The sequence below is a fragment of the Branchiostoma belcheri genome, unplaced genomic scaffold, assembly GCF_001625305.1.
Source record: "Branchiostoma belcheri isolate BF01 breed outbred unplaced genomic scaffold, Haploidv18h27 scaffold229, whole genome shotgun sequence".
In the NCBI taxonomy this organism is placed as follows: Eukaryota; Metazoa; Chordata; class Leptocardii; order Amphioxiformes; family Branchiostomatidae; genus Branchiostoma; species Branchiostoma belcheri.
Window position 1 is genome coordinate 220896 of NW_017803813.1, and position 14879 is coordinate 235774.

The 14879-nt window shown below is 46.9% G+C and overlaps 1 protein-coding gene across 2 annotated transcripts in view; it reads left to right on the top strand.

Annotated features, from left to right (window-relative positions):
* The window catches only part of LOC109470521 (myosin-7-like), a 16124-nt gene extending 3042 nt beyond the window's left edge, over nucleotides 1–13082 (top strand). For both annotated transcript variants that reach the window (XM_019769483.1, XM_019769484.1), the window contains exons 4-27: nucleotides 231–387; nucleotides 1258–1285; nucleotides 2032–2236; nucleotides 2470–2533; nucleotides 2660–2761; nucleotides 2890–3132; nucleotides 3445–3713; nucleotides 3807–3977; nucleotides 4159–4477; nucleotides 4730–4803; nucleotides 5130–5320; nucleotides 5725–5994; nucleotides 6649–6904; nucleotides 7453–7599; nucleotides 7945–8130; nucleotides 8464–8550; nucleotides 8676–8821; nucleotides 8954–10227; nucleotides 10379–10619; nucleotides 10730–11252; nucleotides 11422–11592; nucleotides 11759–11959; nucleotides 12145–12282; nucleotides 12421–13082. In XM_019769483.1, coding sequence (XP_019625042.1) covers nucleotides 231–387; nucleotides 1258–1285; nucleotides 2032–2236; nucleotides 2470–2533; nucleotides 2660–2761; nucleotides 2890–3132; nucleotides 3445–3713; nucleotides 3807–3977; nucleotides 4159–4477; nucleotides 4730–4803; nucleotides 5130–5320; nucleotides 5725–5994; nucleotides 6649–6904; nucleotides 7453–7599; nucleotides 7945–8130; nucleotides 8464–8550; nucleotides 8676–8821; nucleotides 8954–10227; nucleotides 10379–10619; nucleotides 10730–11252; nucleotides 11422–11592; nucleotides 11759–11959; nucleotides 12145–12282; nucleotides 12421–12423 — 5466 coding nt within the window. In that variant the 3' untranslated portion in view covers nucleotides 12424–13082. The remainder of the gene's footprint in view (nucleotides 1–230; nucleotides 388–1257; nucleotides 1286–2031; nucleotides 2237–2469; nucleotides 2534–2659; nucleotides 2762–2889; nucleotides 3133–3444; nucleotides 3714–3806; nucleotides 3978–4158; nucleotides 4478–4729; nucleotides 4804–5129; nucleotides 5321–5724; nucleotides 5995–6648; nucleotides 6905–7452; nucleotides 7600–7944; nucleotides 8131–8463; nucleotides 8551–8675; nucleotides 8822–8953; nucleotides 10228–10378; nucleotides 10620–10729; nucleotides 11253–11421; nucleotides 11593–11758; nucleotides 11960–12144; nucleotides 12283–12420) is intronic.
* The last annotated feature ends 1797 nt before the right edge of the window (nucleotides 13083–14879 follow it).

Sequence of the window (14879 nt, forward strand, 5' to 3'; positions counted from 1 at the left end):
AGAGGCCGTGCATGAGGGAGAAAAGAGGAATGAATTTGAAAGCAATTTAAAAGAATCGTGGACATAAAAATATCAACATACAAACCACAACAAAGGCAAATACAAATACGTTTAACCAGCGTATCGACAATAACAGAAACCTCACTAGTCCAATTTGTGCAGAAATCAAAATGAAGCTGTTGTTATGACTCACCTTGTATTTTCGACACCACTTTGTTTCCGCACTCCAGACCTACTCCGGGTTGTTCTGCGTCGTGATCAACCCCTTCAGGCGCCTCCCTCTCTACACGGAGGAGGTTGTGGCCATGTACCGTGGCAAGAGGCGTCAGGAAATGCCGCCTCACTTGTTCTCTGTGGCTGACAACGCCTACCAGAACATGCTGATCGGTATGTGTACCTGTGACGAGAAAGACAGGGAGAAAATTCATTCTAGAGGATCTACATATACCCCAACAAACTCAAATCTCATCTCGTAACAATGAAAGTAAACTCAGAATAAAAAGTTCAAGTAAAAGTTTGAATGTTCAACGTTTGTTGATCCAACATTACATCAGCTGAAAAAATTCTGTCAGGTGCAGCATTTTCATCTAAATCTTATTTAAATCGATTTGGATTTATTAGATGGGACATAAGGTTCTGGAAATTAACAGTGCTTAAATTCGTTGCAATATGGGAACCGAAAATATTTTCGCTTTCAAACTTTCATATCAAATTTAATTTGTGCTAACGATAACTATTGCACCATCTTTAGACGATATAGCATAAATATGTTGTATATTGACTCACAAGGACTACAAGCTAACGCGGTAGTCTTACTCAGATACAAGGCTTAATCACTAACAATTTGTCTTCGTTAAATAAGGATACCAAGACCACCATCCAGACATCTACTAGAAGAAACTTATGCTTGCATACTTTCCATTTGTCAATTCGTTTTGAACTCTACTCACAACCATAGAGCTTCACATATACCAGTGCTAACTTAGACTGTATAGAAAACCATCGCCACACTATATGTGTGTATCTGTGTATCTGTATAGCTGTATTGCCATAACACACCAGCACGCGGTGCGGAACCAACTGGTTATATATCACATTAACCGACCTGTCAGTCTAATCTTAACTCATCTAACTGCAAGTATTGTTTAAAGCTATCTAGTAAGGATCCTCACATTAACGAGATACAGAATTCAAACCTGCGGTGAGGACGACATTCTGACGACTTGTTTTTTTCTCTCCTGACCGCTCAACCTGCAGACCACCAGAACCAGTCCATGTTGATCACGTGAGTACTGCCTCTTGCATACTTCCTACCCGTGGTTTATTGTATTAACCACTTGTTAACGACGCCTTCTTCTTTCCTTCCCCACAGGAATGAAATCAGGCGTAGGTAACCAATCCATCCTGATCACGTAAGTAAACCGCCCAAGCCGCCTCACCGTGAGATGTGTCTTCGAATCCCTCCGCACCAGACGACAATTTGCTTCGTTTAAACTTTGCGTTAATGTTTCAGCATTAAACCGTCCTCTTGCGCCTTGTACGACCAATCGGGACAGCCCGACGATTACCGATAAAAACCGACGACAGCCGATGAAGGACGACGATAGCCGAAAAGCTGCCGACGACTACCGACACAAACCAGCTACTGTCGATCGATAAAGAACAACCCATGCACAATTGACCTGGGAACAGTAATGAATTCTAGGAAATGACCATGTACTACGAAAAATTCCAGGAAAGACATACCACGACAGCTGTTAAGGCATCCTTAAAGGCAAGATCAACGACAAGCAGTTAACGATTAACTTGGTACGTTTGCTGCCTTCCAGGAAATGACAATGAAGTACGACCTGCCTCGGAACAGACAGACAGGGACATTAAAGGCAAAGCTGTTGACCTAACGACAATCGCCTCCATCAACTATTGCCCTTGTTGTTATTATTTGTTGCAATCGGTATATCAAATTTCAGTTTTGTTCGTGGTGTGAATAGAGTTAGTACTTAATCCGCATAACAATTCTGATTTTCCCAGTGGCGAGTCTGGTGCCGGTAAGACTGAGAACACGAAGAAGGTTATCTCCTACTTCGCCCTGGTCGCTGCCATGGGCGGACCGAAGAAGGACTTAGCCGAGGGCGAAAAGAAGATCACCCTTGAGGACCAGATCGTGCAGACTAACCCTGTACTGGAGTCCTTCGGTAATGCCAAGACTGTCAGGAACAACAATTCCTCCCGTTTTGTAAGTATATTTTTTTAAATGTTCAAACCAATAATATGTTCAAACCAATGACAGGAAAGTAAAAGTAACATCTAAGCAAAAATAACATCTAAAATCAGCGTGTGGTGTAAGAAACATATGTATGGTGTTGATAAGATTTACTTTCCCTCGATTGTACTTTATCTTTGCGATTTGTTGTTATTTGATAGATCTATGAATAACAACGTTAACACAACACAACCTCTACCCAACAGGGTAAATTCATCAGGATCCACTTCAACACCAAGGGCAAGTTGGCTGGTGCCGACATCGAGTCCTGTGAGTACAGTACTAATTTTGTATCCATACCATGGTTAAAATGTACACCTTTTCTGGAGTAGTTTGCACTGTTTAAAGCCGGTGCATATCCTGTGGTTAACTGGTTGTGGACGTTTCATCCTCTAGATCTGTTGGAGAAGGTGCGTGTGATTGAGCAGCTGCCTGGTATGGAGCGTGGCTACCATATCTTCTACCAGCTGCTGTCCAGCGGCCTGGCCGACGTCACAAGTAAGTCAGTCATTCCTTAGCATCTAAACCACACTACAGCCTTCATCAGGTATTGAATGACCATTCACGTGACTTCATAGGCACGTAACGTCAGAAATTTGTCAACATTTTGATTTGTTTTGTTACAGAGATGTTGATGGTCACTGACGACGCCCACGACTACCGCTTCTTGGAGAAGGGTGAGAAGACCATCAAGAACGTGGACGACAAGGAAGAGATGGTGTTGACGGACGAGGCCTTCGACGTGCTGGGATTCACCCAGGACGAGAAGACGAACATCTACAAGCTCACGGGAGGCCTGTGCCACTTCAGCAACATGAAGTTCAAGGCCAAGCCCAGGGAGGAGCAAGCCGAGTGTGACGGCACCGAGGGTAAGAAACTGAATGTAGAAGTTAGACTGAGAAGATACTGACCCTATTCTTATCTGCAAATCTTCATGCACGTACCCTTCGTCACGTCTTGTGCCCCATCCTCACCTTGAGGGGCGGAGACTACGGTTGCATACAGCATCAACCTCCTACATCCTCTACCCTCTGCGTAAATTCTTCTGCTAGAGAACAGTCATTTTCCCAATCTTCCGTGTTGTCTCCCCCTCCCGTTGCCACAGATGTTTTTCGCCTTGGTCTGTACAATAATTATATTAAATGGAAAACAACATCTTAGGTTTTAACGCTTTATTTCAGCCGCTGATAAGATGGCGTACCTGTACGGCATCAACAGTGGTGAGCTGCAGAAGGGTCTGCTCAAGCCCAGGGTAAAGGTCGGCAACGAGTGGGTGGCAAAGGGCCAGAACTGCAACCAGTGCATCTACGCCGTCGGTGCCCTGGGCAAGGGTGTCTATGACAGGCTCTTCAAGTTCCTGGTCAAGCGTTGTAACGACACTCTGGACACCAAGATGAAGAGGGAGAACTTCATTGGTGTGCTGGATATTGCCGGCTTCGAGATTTTCGAGGTGAGCCGTTTATTTTACGTCCATGTGCATGACCTTGTTCATATCAAGTGTGGCATTTCTAAAACTTACAATATCTACAAACTCTCTCCATAGTTCAACAGCTTTGATCAGCTGTGCATCAACTACACCAACGAGAAGCTGCAGCAGTTCTTCAACCACCACATGTTCGTGGAAGAGCAAGAGGAGTACAAGAGGGAGGGAATCGAGTGGGAGACCATCGATTTCGGTATGGACTTGGCCAAGACACTGGCTCTGATCGAGAAGGTGAGAAAAGCGGTCAGATGCGGGCGAAAAGTCGCAACGTTACAACTTGTATGCATTGAACATCATGTGCGACATGATTGTGAATCGGAAGAGTCCATTATCGATATCAAAATGTCAGCAACTTCTCTATTTCTACAGACTTTCATTTCTGATACTATCCCTGTCATTACTTCTCATATAGCCCCTGGGTATCCTGGCTATTCTGGAGGAGCAGACTATGTTCCCGAAGGCCAGCGACAAGACCCTCATCGACAAGCTTCGCGACCAACACTTGGGCAAGCATCCTAGCTTCCTGAAGCCGAAAAAGCCCAAGCAGCCCAAGTACGAGGGTCACTTCGATCTGGCTCACTACGCCGGCAACGTGACATACAACATCTGCGGCTGGCTGGAGAAGAACAAGGACCCCATGAACGAGACTGTGGTCGCCTGTTTCAAGAGGGCCACCAACGACCTGCTGAAAGAGCTCTGGGCTGACTTCGCCACTGCCGAGGATGCAGATGGTTAGTCGTACACACAGTCTGCCCTTACATTGAATATCACTTGTCCTGTCAAGTAATATAATGTAATGTCACATAAACCTATGATATAATATAATATAAAATCTGGCAGACGCTGTTATAAACCTACGGATACTTGACCACTGCACGGTATCATTGTCTCTCTGAGGACAGACGATTGCCAAAATATAGCCTTCTTGCATCCAGTGATGTCAAAGAAATGTGAACTTACTGTATTTATGTCGTTTTCGATAGCTGGACAAAAGAAGCAGGCCGGTGGAAAGGGCAAGAAGGGAGGAGCTTTCCAGAGTGCCTCTGCAACCCACAGGGTACGATACAAATACCCCTTTGTCTGTTTTATCACTGTAAAATGTATGCTCATATTTGAAACATTTGAAACCCATGCCCGAAGGCCAATTGCAAGGGAACAGATACTTTAACGAAAAAGGTACAAACAAAAGATAGATCTACATACTATTTACTATACTATACTATACTATACTATACTATACTATACTATACTATACTATACTATACTATATATCTACATACAAAACTAAATATATCCCCTATTTCACACAGTAGCCATAGTTGACACGATGGGACACGTTCTCCCGTTTCTAACCCCTCGCTGGTCTATCTGTCCTGACTACAGGACCAGCTGGCTAGGCTGATGGCCACTCTGCACACCACCTACCCCCACTTCGTGCGTTGTATCATCCCCAACGAGCTGAAGACTCCTGGTCTCCTGGACAACCCCTTGGTTATGCACCAGCTGACTTGTAACGGTGTACTCGAGGGTATCCGTATCTGCCAGAAGGGCTTCCCAAACAAGATGATCTTCAAGTATGTATCAGTTCTAAAGACAATAATCAACACATTTGCTAATCTAGAGAATGACACACTTACCTAAGGGGTATGGCCGGTTTGTACATGGGCATACATAAAGTACTATCGCAGTGGAACCCGCTGCCACCATGTACAGTAGGGGTAGCTTGAAACAATGTTAAGAGATTATAGCTTTAAGCAATGTTCATTGGTTAGGTGTAACAAGTCGTTCGGTGTAATGTAGCCAGCTGCCTCCGCGCCGCGTGCCTTCGAAGCTGGTGTGTTGCACCGAAGAGCGGTTATACTGGTTATACAGATACATGTACAGATACAGAAGCTGGTGTGTTACACAGAAGGGCAGTTATACCGGCGTTACAAATACAGGCAGATACAGATACATAAGTGTTTTCCCTTGTTCACAGGGAGTTTAAGCAGCGCTACAAGCCCCTGGACCCGGTGATGTCCAGGCAGGTCGAAGATGACCGTGAATGCTCCGTCAAGCTTCTGGACCAATCGGGTCTGTCCAAGGAGTGCTACGGCGTGGGCAAGACGAAGATCTTCTTCAAGGCCGGCCAAGTGGCCAAGCTTGAGGACATCCGTGACGCCAAGCTGGCTGTGATCGTGACAACGGTTCAGCAGCGCGTCAGGGGCAAACTGCAGCGTATCGTCTATGAAAAGCTCAAGGTGCAGAGGTAAGGACTGTGGTTACTTGTCCACATGGTTACGTCCCGCAATACAGAGGTGCTAGGTACTAAAACTGTTTGTAGGCCATTTTCAATAGTTCAAACTTCAGCGCATCGTCTATGAAAAGCACGAGGTACAGAGGTAAGGGAACTTGTTCAGATGGCTACGTCGGACAACACTGAGATGCTAGGTATTGAAACATTTCCAATTGTTAAGTCTCTGTATGGTTCGCTCATCTTAATTTTAAACTCACCTATAACGAGATGGAGCAAAGCAATATCAATTAACCTTTGCGTAGCGTCCCGTCCCGACGCTAGGGAGGCCCTGAAGATGCTGCAGCGTAACGTGCGCAACTGGATTAGCCTGCGCACTTGGGAGTGGTGGAAGCTGTTCTGCACCATCAAGCCCCTGCTGTCCCACTCCCAGAGCGAGGAAGAGCTCCGTGCCAGGGTTCATAACTAGTGTTTTTTGGTTTGTATATCAGGGAAGCCCTGAAGATGCTGCAGCGTAATGTGCGTAACTGGATCAGCCTGCGCACCTGGGAGTGGTGGAAGCTGTTCTGCACCATCAAGCCCCTGCTGTCTCAGTCCCAGGGCAGATGTGGAGCTCCGTGCCACAGCAATGTCTCTAAACCTTTACGTTAATTCTCGTTCCAAACCTAGGGAGGCCCTGAAGATGCTGCAGCGTAACGTGCGCAACTGGATCAGCCTGCGCACCTGGGAGTGGTGGAAGCTGTTCTGCACCATCAAGCCCCTGCTGTCCCAGTCCCAGGGCGAGGAGGAGCTCCGCCTGAAAGAGGAGGAGCTGACGGAGGTGAAGGAGGGCGTGGAGAAGGAAGAGACACTGATGACCGACATCCAGACGAAGCTCACCGCAGTCGAGAAGGAGAAGAACGAACTCGCCTCGAAACTGTCTAGTGTAAGTAGTGCTTGGTTTGGTTTTTCTGCAATGCCCACGATCATAATAATGATCATACTCATACTCATTTACACTTGAGCGAAGTGAGGAAAGTCGTATAAACTGCCTTTCCCAACTGTACAAGGTTGGTGACTTGTCAGGACTCGAACCCGGGACCTCTTGGTTCTGAGCCGAATGCTCTGCCGTTGCACCAAACAACCCCACAACTTGGACTTGGACATCAGATAAGAGGATGCCAACTAAGGAAGCTGGATCAAGTATAAGGTCCAACCAAAAGGGCAAAAAAGGGAAGATTTGGGCCTTCTTGTCAAGCCACTGCACTAATGTAGGTGTCAAACAAACCTAAAGCGAAGAGAAGCATGTGGTTGATGGCATTTGAGCACCATGTTCCCTATACATGTCAAAAATCATAAGTGCAGTTCATGTTCTAAAATGGATCTTATTATCGTATTGACAACTATGATTGCTACTAGTAAGCTAATGGATGATAATAAGGCTATTGTAGTGATGTATCTACCTTCATGCCCAACCTTGCTTGTTGGCCACAGGAACAATCAGAAACAAGTGACATCGCGGAGAAGGCAGAAGGCCTGATCAAGAACAAAGCTGACCTCGAGCAGAAGATTGTGGACTACAAGGAGCTGCTGCAAGACGAGGAGGCCAAGAACTCCGAGCTCAGCGCAGCCAAACGCAAGGTAAATTCATTGTTTGATTTATTGAAATTGCAACAGTGCAATACACGCGGAACAGAGGCAGCTGTTGCTGGTGTTGTGTCCCGCACATAGAAACGAATATTGGACAGACAATACTCATTTTCACTTGAGTCTAGTGGGGAAAGTCGTAAAGTACCTTTCCCAAGGGCACAAGATCGGTGGTATGTCAGGACTCGAACCCGGGACCTCTTGGTTCCGAGTCGCGCACGCTGCCGTTGCGCCACACGACCCCACAATAGCCTAGATGCATTATACTTTTCTTCAAGTTGTTCATTGGTTGGAAATATGTTTCTATTGTCATAACACTATACGTGTCGTTACTAAAAGGTCGAGGGTGAGGTGGATAACCTGAAGAAGGACCTGGAGGAGCTGGAGAAGACTCTGCAGAAGGTGGAGAAGGAAACCCGCGGCGTTGAGAGCAAGGTTCGCTCCACCGGAGATGAGCTGCACGCTCAGGATGACCAGATCAGCAAGCTGTCTAAGGAGAAGGCTAAGCTGGAACAGCTCAACGCAGTAAGTATTGCCCCTATTTCGTGATAGTTATCTGTATCTGTAAACTCTTCTTTTGTACTGTCTTCTTTCTTTCACTGATCACAACGACCTACCACATATCATATGATGACAGGTTTTCAAGAAATTGAAAAGTGTTTGATGCCAGACCTGACCAATGGAATGTAAAAAAGCTCAGAAACCTAATAGCTGACAAGTTACAATCTACGGATCCATAGTTCAATGAGTGATCCTTCTTGTAAATATTGGTTATTCTCGGGGCAAGTCAAACAATTTTTTTGTATCCAAATGTTTTTATTTCACTCACATTTTTCTTATAATTCTTCATGAATACAGACCACCCTGGAAGATCTGCAGAAGGAAGAGGACAAGGTCAACAACCTCAGCAAGCTCAAGGCCAAGCTCGAGCAGCAACTGGATGACGTAAGTGTACCAAAGACTTGAAATGGATAAGTAGCACATAGCAAATTCTTTATGATCATTAGCGTACATCATATAAGAGTTTGGTTTGTAGTAATGGTTCATGTTTTCTTTAATCTTGGCTACAGCTAGAAGAGAACCTGGAACGCGAGAAGAAGGCGCGTGCCGAGGCCGAGAGGCTGAAGAGGAAGCTGGAGGGTGACCTGAAGGCCGCACAGGAGACTTTGGGAGGTCTGGAGAACGAGACGTCCGACCTGACGAACCGCATTCAGAAGTATGGAAACATTTTTGAGTTGACACAACAATCATATATATTACAATGTAGGTTTGTACATAGATCTAGTTTTGCTGAATATAGCTTTTCAACGTCGTAAAGCGTTCGCTGATTCATATGTTCACATTACAGGAAGGAGTTCGAAATCAAGCACCTCGAGGGTCAAGTGGAAGATAATCAGGGTGCGGTTGCGAGTATGCAAAGGAAAATCAAGGAAGCGCAGAGCCGCATCGATGAGCTTGAGCAGGAGCTCGAGGCCGAGAGGAACGCCCGTGGCAAGGTTGATAAGCAGAGGGCTGACCTGGCTCGCGAGCTCGAGGATCTGGGAGACCGTCTGGAGGAGGCTGGTGGCGCCACCGCCGCCCAGGCTGAGGTCAACAAGAAGCGCGAAATCGAGCTGCAAAAACTCCGCCGCGAACTGGAGGAGGCGAACATGCAGCATGAGGCCACCGTCGGCGCGCTCAGAAAGAAACTGGCAGACGCCACCTCCGACTTAACGGAGCAGGTGGAGAACCTGCAGCGTATCAAGGGCAAACTGGACAAGGAGAAGACCACCCTGAAGATGGAAGTCGACGACCTCGCCTCTAACGTTGAGGCCATTACAAAGGGCAAGCTGAACGTGGAGAAGGCAAACCGTTCCCTCGAGGAGCAGATCGCTGAGGCCAACATCAAGATCGAGGAGTCAACCAGGACCGTGCAGGAACTTACCACCCTGAGGCATCGCCTGGAGTCTGAAAACTCCGAAATCGCTCGCCAGCTGGAGGATACCGACAACCAGTGCGCCCAGCTGTCCCGCGCAAAGAGCATGCTTTCTCAGCAGCTCGAGGAGCTGAAGCGCCAGCTTGAGGAGGAGACAAAGGCCAAGAACCACCTTACCCACCAGCTGCGTGCTGCTCAACATGATTGCGACAGCCTCAAGGTTCAAATTGAAGAGGAACAGGAAGGCAAGTCTGAAATCCAGCGCGCCCTGTCCAAGGCCAACACAGAAGTTACTGCCTGGCGTACCAAGTACGAGACTGACGCCATCCAGCGCGCTGAGGAGCTAGAGGATGCTAAGAAGAAGCTGGCTGCTCGCCTGCAGGATGCTGAGGAACAGGTGGAGGCCGCCAACGCCAAGTGCAGCTCTCTGGAGAAGGCCAAGAACAGGCTGGCTGGCGAGGTCGAGGACCTCATGATCGACGTTGAGCGGGCCAACGCCGCGGCAGCTCAGCTGGAGAAGAAGCAGCGTCTGGTTGACAAGCAGATCGCCGAGTGGAAGACCAAATGCGAGGAGATCACTATCGAGCTGGAGACCTCTACCAAGGAGGCCCGTGCTTATGCCAACGAGCTGTACAAGCTGAAGGGACAATACGAGGAGACTCTGGAGTCCCTGGAAACACTCAAGAAGGAAAACAAGACTTTGGCAGGTACGTTTTGGGATAATCTATTGCCCTATAACATTTCCTATGGTATATTTTGAATGTGGCAACCTGATCCCTTTAAATGTGTAATCAGATGATTATGATGAATAATAATGGCTTTGATGCCAAATTGAGCCTGCATTGTTTCTCATTATAGACGAAATCCGCGATCTGTCCGATCAGCTTGGCGAGGGCGGCAAGAGCGTCCACGAGCTGGAAAAGGCCAAGAAGCGTCTGGAGGTGGAGAAGGAGGAACTGCAGACCGCCCTCGAGGAGGCAGAGGGTGCACTGGAAGTGGAGGAGGGCAAGGTCCTGCGTGTCCAGCTCGAGTTGTCTCAGCTCAAGGCTGACATCGACCGCAGACTGGCCGAGAAGGACGAGGAGTTCGAGAACACACGGTGAGTGTATTGTTCTTTAGACTTAATTTAAGATTAGTTTCACATGACTATACCACTGTAGGAAACTATCTGAAACTTTAAAATGAAATGCAATATTCACTCTCTTTTAGTAAGAACCACCAGAGGGCCTTGGATGCACTGCAGACTACCCTTGATGTAGAGGTCAAGGGCAGGAACGAGGCCGTCAGGACCAAGAAGAAGCTGGAGGCCGATGTGAATGAAGTTGAGGCTGCCCTGGAGAACGCCACCAGAGCCAACAACGAGGCCAGGAAGACCATCAACAAGCTCCAGATGCAGATTCAGGAAGTCCAAACCCAAATTGATGATGAACAGAGGCAACGTGAGGAGGCCCGCGAGCATCTCGCCATGTCCGAGCGCCGCTCCAGCATGCTCCAGACTGAACTTGAAGAGCTTCGCAATGCCCTGGACCAGGCCGAGAGGGCTCGCAAGATGGCCGAGTCTGAGCTCATGGAGTCTTCTGACCGCGTCGGCGAGCTGTCTGCACAGAACTCGTCTCTAGCGGGTCAGAAGAGGAAGCTGGAGGGTGAGATCCAGACCCTGCAGGCTGAGCTGGACGAGGTTATGGCTGAGCACAGGCAGACCGAGGAGAAGGCAAAGAAGGCCATTGCAGATGTGAGTCAACTGCAGTGCCTGCTATTTGTTTGCATGGAAAGGTTTCAACATGCTTATGGACAATAATGATGGCAATATGAAGCTAAGCGGAAAGTTGATGTCGGAATTGTTTCAGGGGTTAACTTCATTTCAAGTCGGGTTGATCTTGTATTTTCCTTTTCGTCGACAGGCCACCCGCATCGCCGAGGACCTGCGCAATGAGCAGGAACACACCGCTCACATCGAGAAGACCAGAAAGAACCTGGAGGCCTCCATCAAGGACCTGCAGAGGAGACTGGACGAGGCCGAGGCCTTGGCCATGAAGGGTGGCAAGCGCGCACTGCAGAAGCTGGAGGCCAGGGTAGGGAATGTGGATTTTGTTGTGACGAATAACGTTTTAGGAGGTAGCACCCCCTCCCCCTATACACTAATTCGCTGTGTATAAAGTAAAGTAACTACACCCTGGTTCTTAGCCGCCAGCACTGTAAACAATCCAGAGTTTTTTCGTTTGTTCTTTTCAAACATAGGTCCGTGATCTCGAGTCTGAGTTGGACTCAGAGACGAGGCGCCACCAGGAGACGCTGAAGAGCCTGCGCAAGAACGAGCGCCGTCTCAAGGAGCTGAGCTTCCAGGCCGACGAGGACCGCAAGAAGGAGGAGCGCATGCAGGAGATGGTCGAGAAGCTGCAACTGAAGATCAAGACCTACAAGAGACAAGTGGAGGAGGCTGTACGCACATTTTCATTTTTGTATTTCCACTTACAAATACATTTGTAGCGTTGGTCGATATGAGTGTAAGGCAGGTCACAACACTTATGGAATTTTAAGTATGTTGTTCTATAGCTATAGCTTCTGATTTCTGATTCAACGCCACATGCCAACACATGCCCGCGCATGTTTTCTCGCCCTTACAGGAGGAAACAGCTAACGTCAACCTGGCCAAGTGGCGCAAGACCCAGCACGATCTGGAGGATGCCCAGGAGAGGGCCGAGATGGCCGAGTCCGCTCTGGGCAAGATGCGCGCCCAGCACCGCTCTGCCGGCCCCAACCTGGTAAGACGATAGCACGAAGAGTTGGGATTTCGTTGTTTCTTTGCACTACAATTATATCTATTGCCTCAATTATATTTCTGGCATTATTAGCTTACGTCAGATGAGTTCTCATGCACTACTTGTTGTTTTGTATTGCAGTAAATCCTTTGCAACGTTCCTTGCAAAGCGCTGTGAAGAGCACGGACAACAGATCGTCACAGCAACTAGTTCGTTCTCTCTTTCAGCGACCCAGTAGTACTAGTCTTCTTCTTCTTTGCGACTTGTTTCCTTTGTCCAGCGACATTTCCCACTCAGTGGCCCCACGCACGCACACTGACACAGCAACTGACTGGGGAATGTCGCCGGATGACGTTCGGAACAAGTGTTAAAGACGTGCAACATTAGATTAAACCACGTTAATGTCATCAACTGTACCATGTACAACATCTTGTTAACTCTCTGTTCTGTTACCATAAGTCGATGAATGGCATGCCAGATTTTCAACACGGCTCTGGCCTCGATGACTTCTTGATAGAGCTAGTAACAAGTCCGTAAATAGGCATTTTCTAACGTAGTAAGTAGACCATCATTTTCCTGTGGTGTGAACGGCCCAAGACTGAGAAAGAAAAGCTGTCGGAAACAAGAAGTACATGGATTTCTAGGCTGACCTAAGTAATATTCCTGTCGAGGGATAATAAGACGTTCAGTTGTATGATTGTGCATCTCTTCCGGGACCACTATGAGTAGTCTTAGATTTTATGTTTGTGTGACTTGCGACGTGTATGGGTGCTTCGTTGCATTTGATACTGATTAAACTTCTACAAAAAGACAAAAAATGGCTCATCTTTCTCGTTGGTTTGTGTCTTAGCAATACTTGTACATGTTGTTAATACGATATTAATATAGTAGACTACCACTTTTCTGTTGGTTGGTTGTATACATGTAGTTCTGGGATCCTTTAGTACAATATTAATCAAAAAGAAAGTAATATCACTAAAGAAGATTTGACAAGATAAGACAAGATGAACAACATAAGCTAGGGACTATAAAGCAGAATGGATCCGACATACGTAAATCTACAGGAACCACCAACACCCCAGAACAACTGCACGTAGGCGTGCCATGAGAAGCGTTTAGACGAGAAGGTCAGAAATAACCGTCAACGCTGCCAAACTACTAGCCTCCACCAGACTCTTTTGCAGGCTGAATAAATAGTAGACATCGACCTGAAAAGAATGTAGCTAGCCAGCGGAGTTGTCCGGTCATAGATGGTCCAGCTTGCTCTATGCAGTTTGCTCTATCGATGGCCAACTCCGCCGGCCAACTACATTCTTTTTAGGACAATTTCTACCATTCATTCAGCCTGCAAAAGAGTCTGGTGGAGACTGCCAAACCACAGACCAGATTTAGACAGACAGATGTGGATCGACCGTGCACATTCTCAGACAACCGCAGTGGCGCTGTGTTGCAGAGGGAATGCCAACGGCAGCAGACCTGCCAGTAGTAACTTCTATTTCTGCACACATCCATCAAAACGCCAGATGGATAGACGGTTAACGTTACTAGGTACCCGGCACCGGACGACATTGTCCTGATATAGAAAGATTTGTAGTAACCTGGCACCCTTGACTTTGATATGATATGCCTGGTATGTATTCCTACGCATTATTGTAGACAGCAAACGTCATTGGATCCCAGATGAAAATATTGGAAGTATTACACCAACTACTATCTGTTTTGCTGGTGCCTGAAACCCGCAAATACTATTGTGTGAATTTATAGTGGGACTCAAACCATTGATATATACTATGAAAGAGGTCGCTAATTCACTCAATTACGCTATGAACCGTCTGTCTAGTCAGCTTAAGTCAAGCACAAATCTACTGGAGCTATTTAGAACCTCCTTAGCTTTAAGCCAGTTGAGAAACAACAGTAAAAGGCTAAAAGAGACCTCCAGCAATGCAAGAGCAACGCTGTGAGCTTTTTGTTTTACCTTTCAGTCACTGACAATGGCCCTGGGCATTAATATTGTACAACCAGGCTGTAGAACCATTAGGAACACAACCGGGCTGTAGACCCATAAGTAACATAACTGTTGATACTTAATGATAGTAAAAAAAGAGACTTTGTACTCACTCTGCCCTTGCATCAGGTCCTGGAGGCAGTGTTTCATCTTCGACCTCTTCATCATCACACCATTGTCCTCTCCACTTTCACTTGCCAGGGGATGTACTGACGAGTTTGAACTGTGGAAACGACAGCTACATCCTCCACGTGATACAGATGGTACAGATAGAGGTGTAGCCCATCGAGTCGTTGGAAATGTTGCAACCAAAGCTGAACCAGATAGTTTTCGAAATGATGAGTTTGTTGACCTTCATCTTCATCCCTCCGGGAATTGTTACCGATGAACCTGACTCAGTGATGCAGGAATTCGATGCATGTTTTCTTTTGCCGGAGAACTATGTGGTCGTCCTAAAAGTAGGCGCATTTTGGAGTATTAAGTTGTGATTAATATTTATGTGGGCTGGGAGTTTCTACACATTTTTCTAATTCCAAACTAGAACGTGAATGACACACCCGGACACGTTAAGTAGGTATCGTAAAATTGTAGAGAA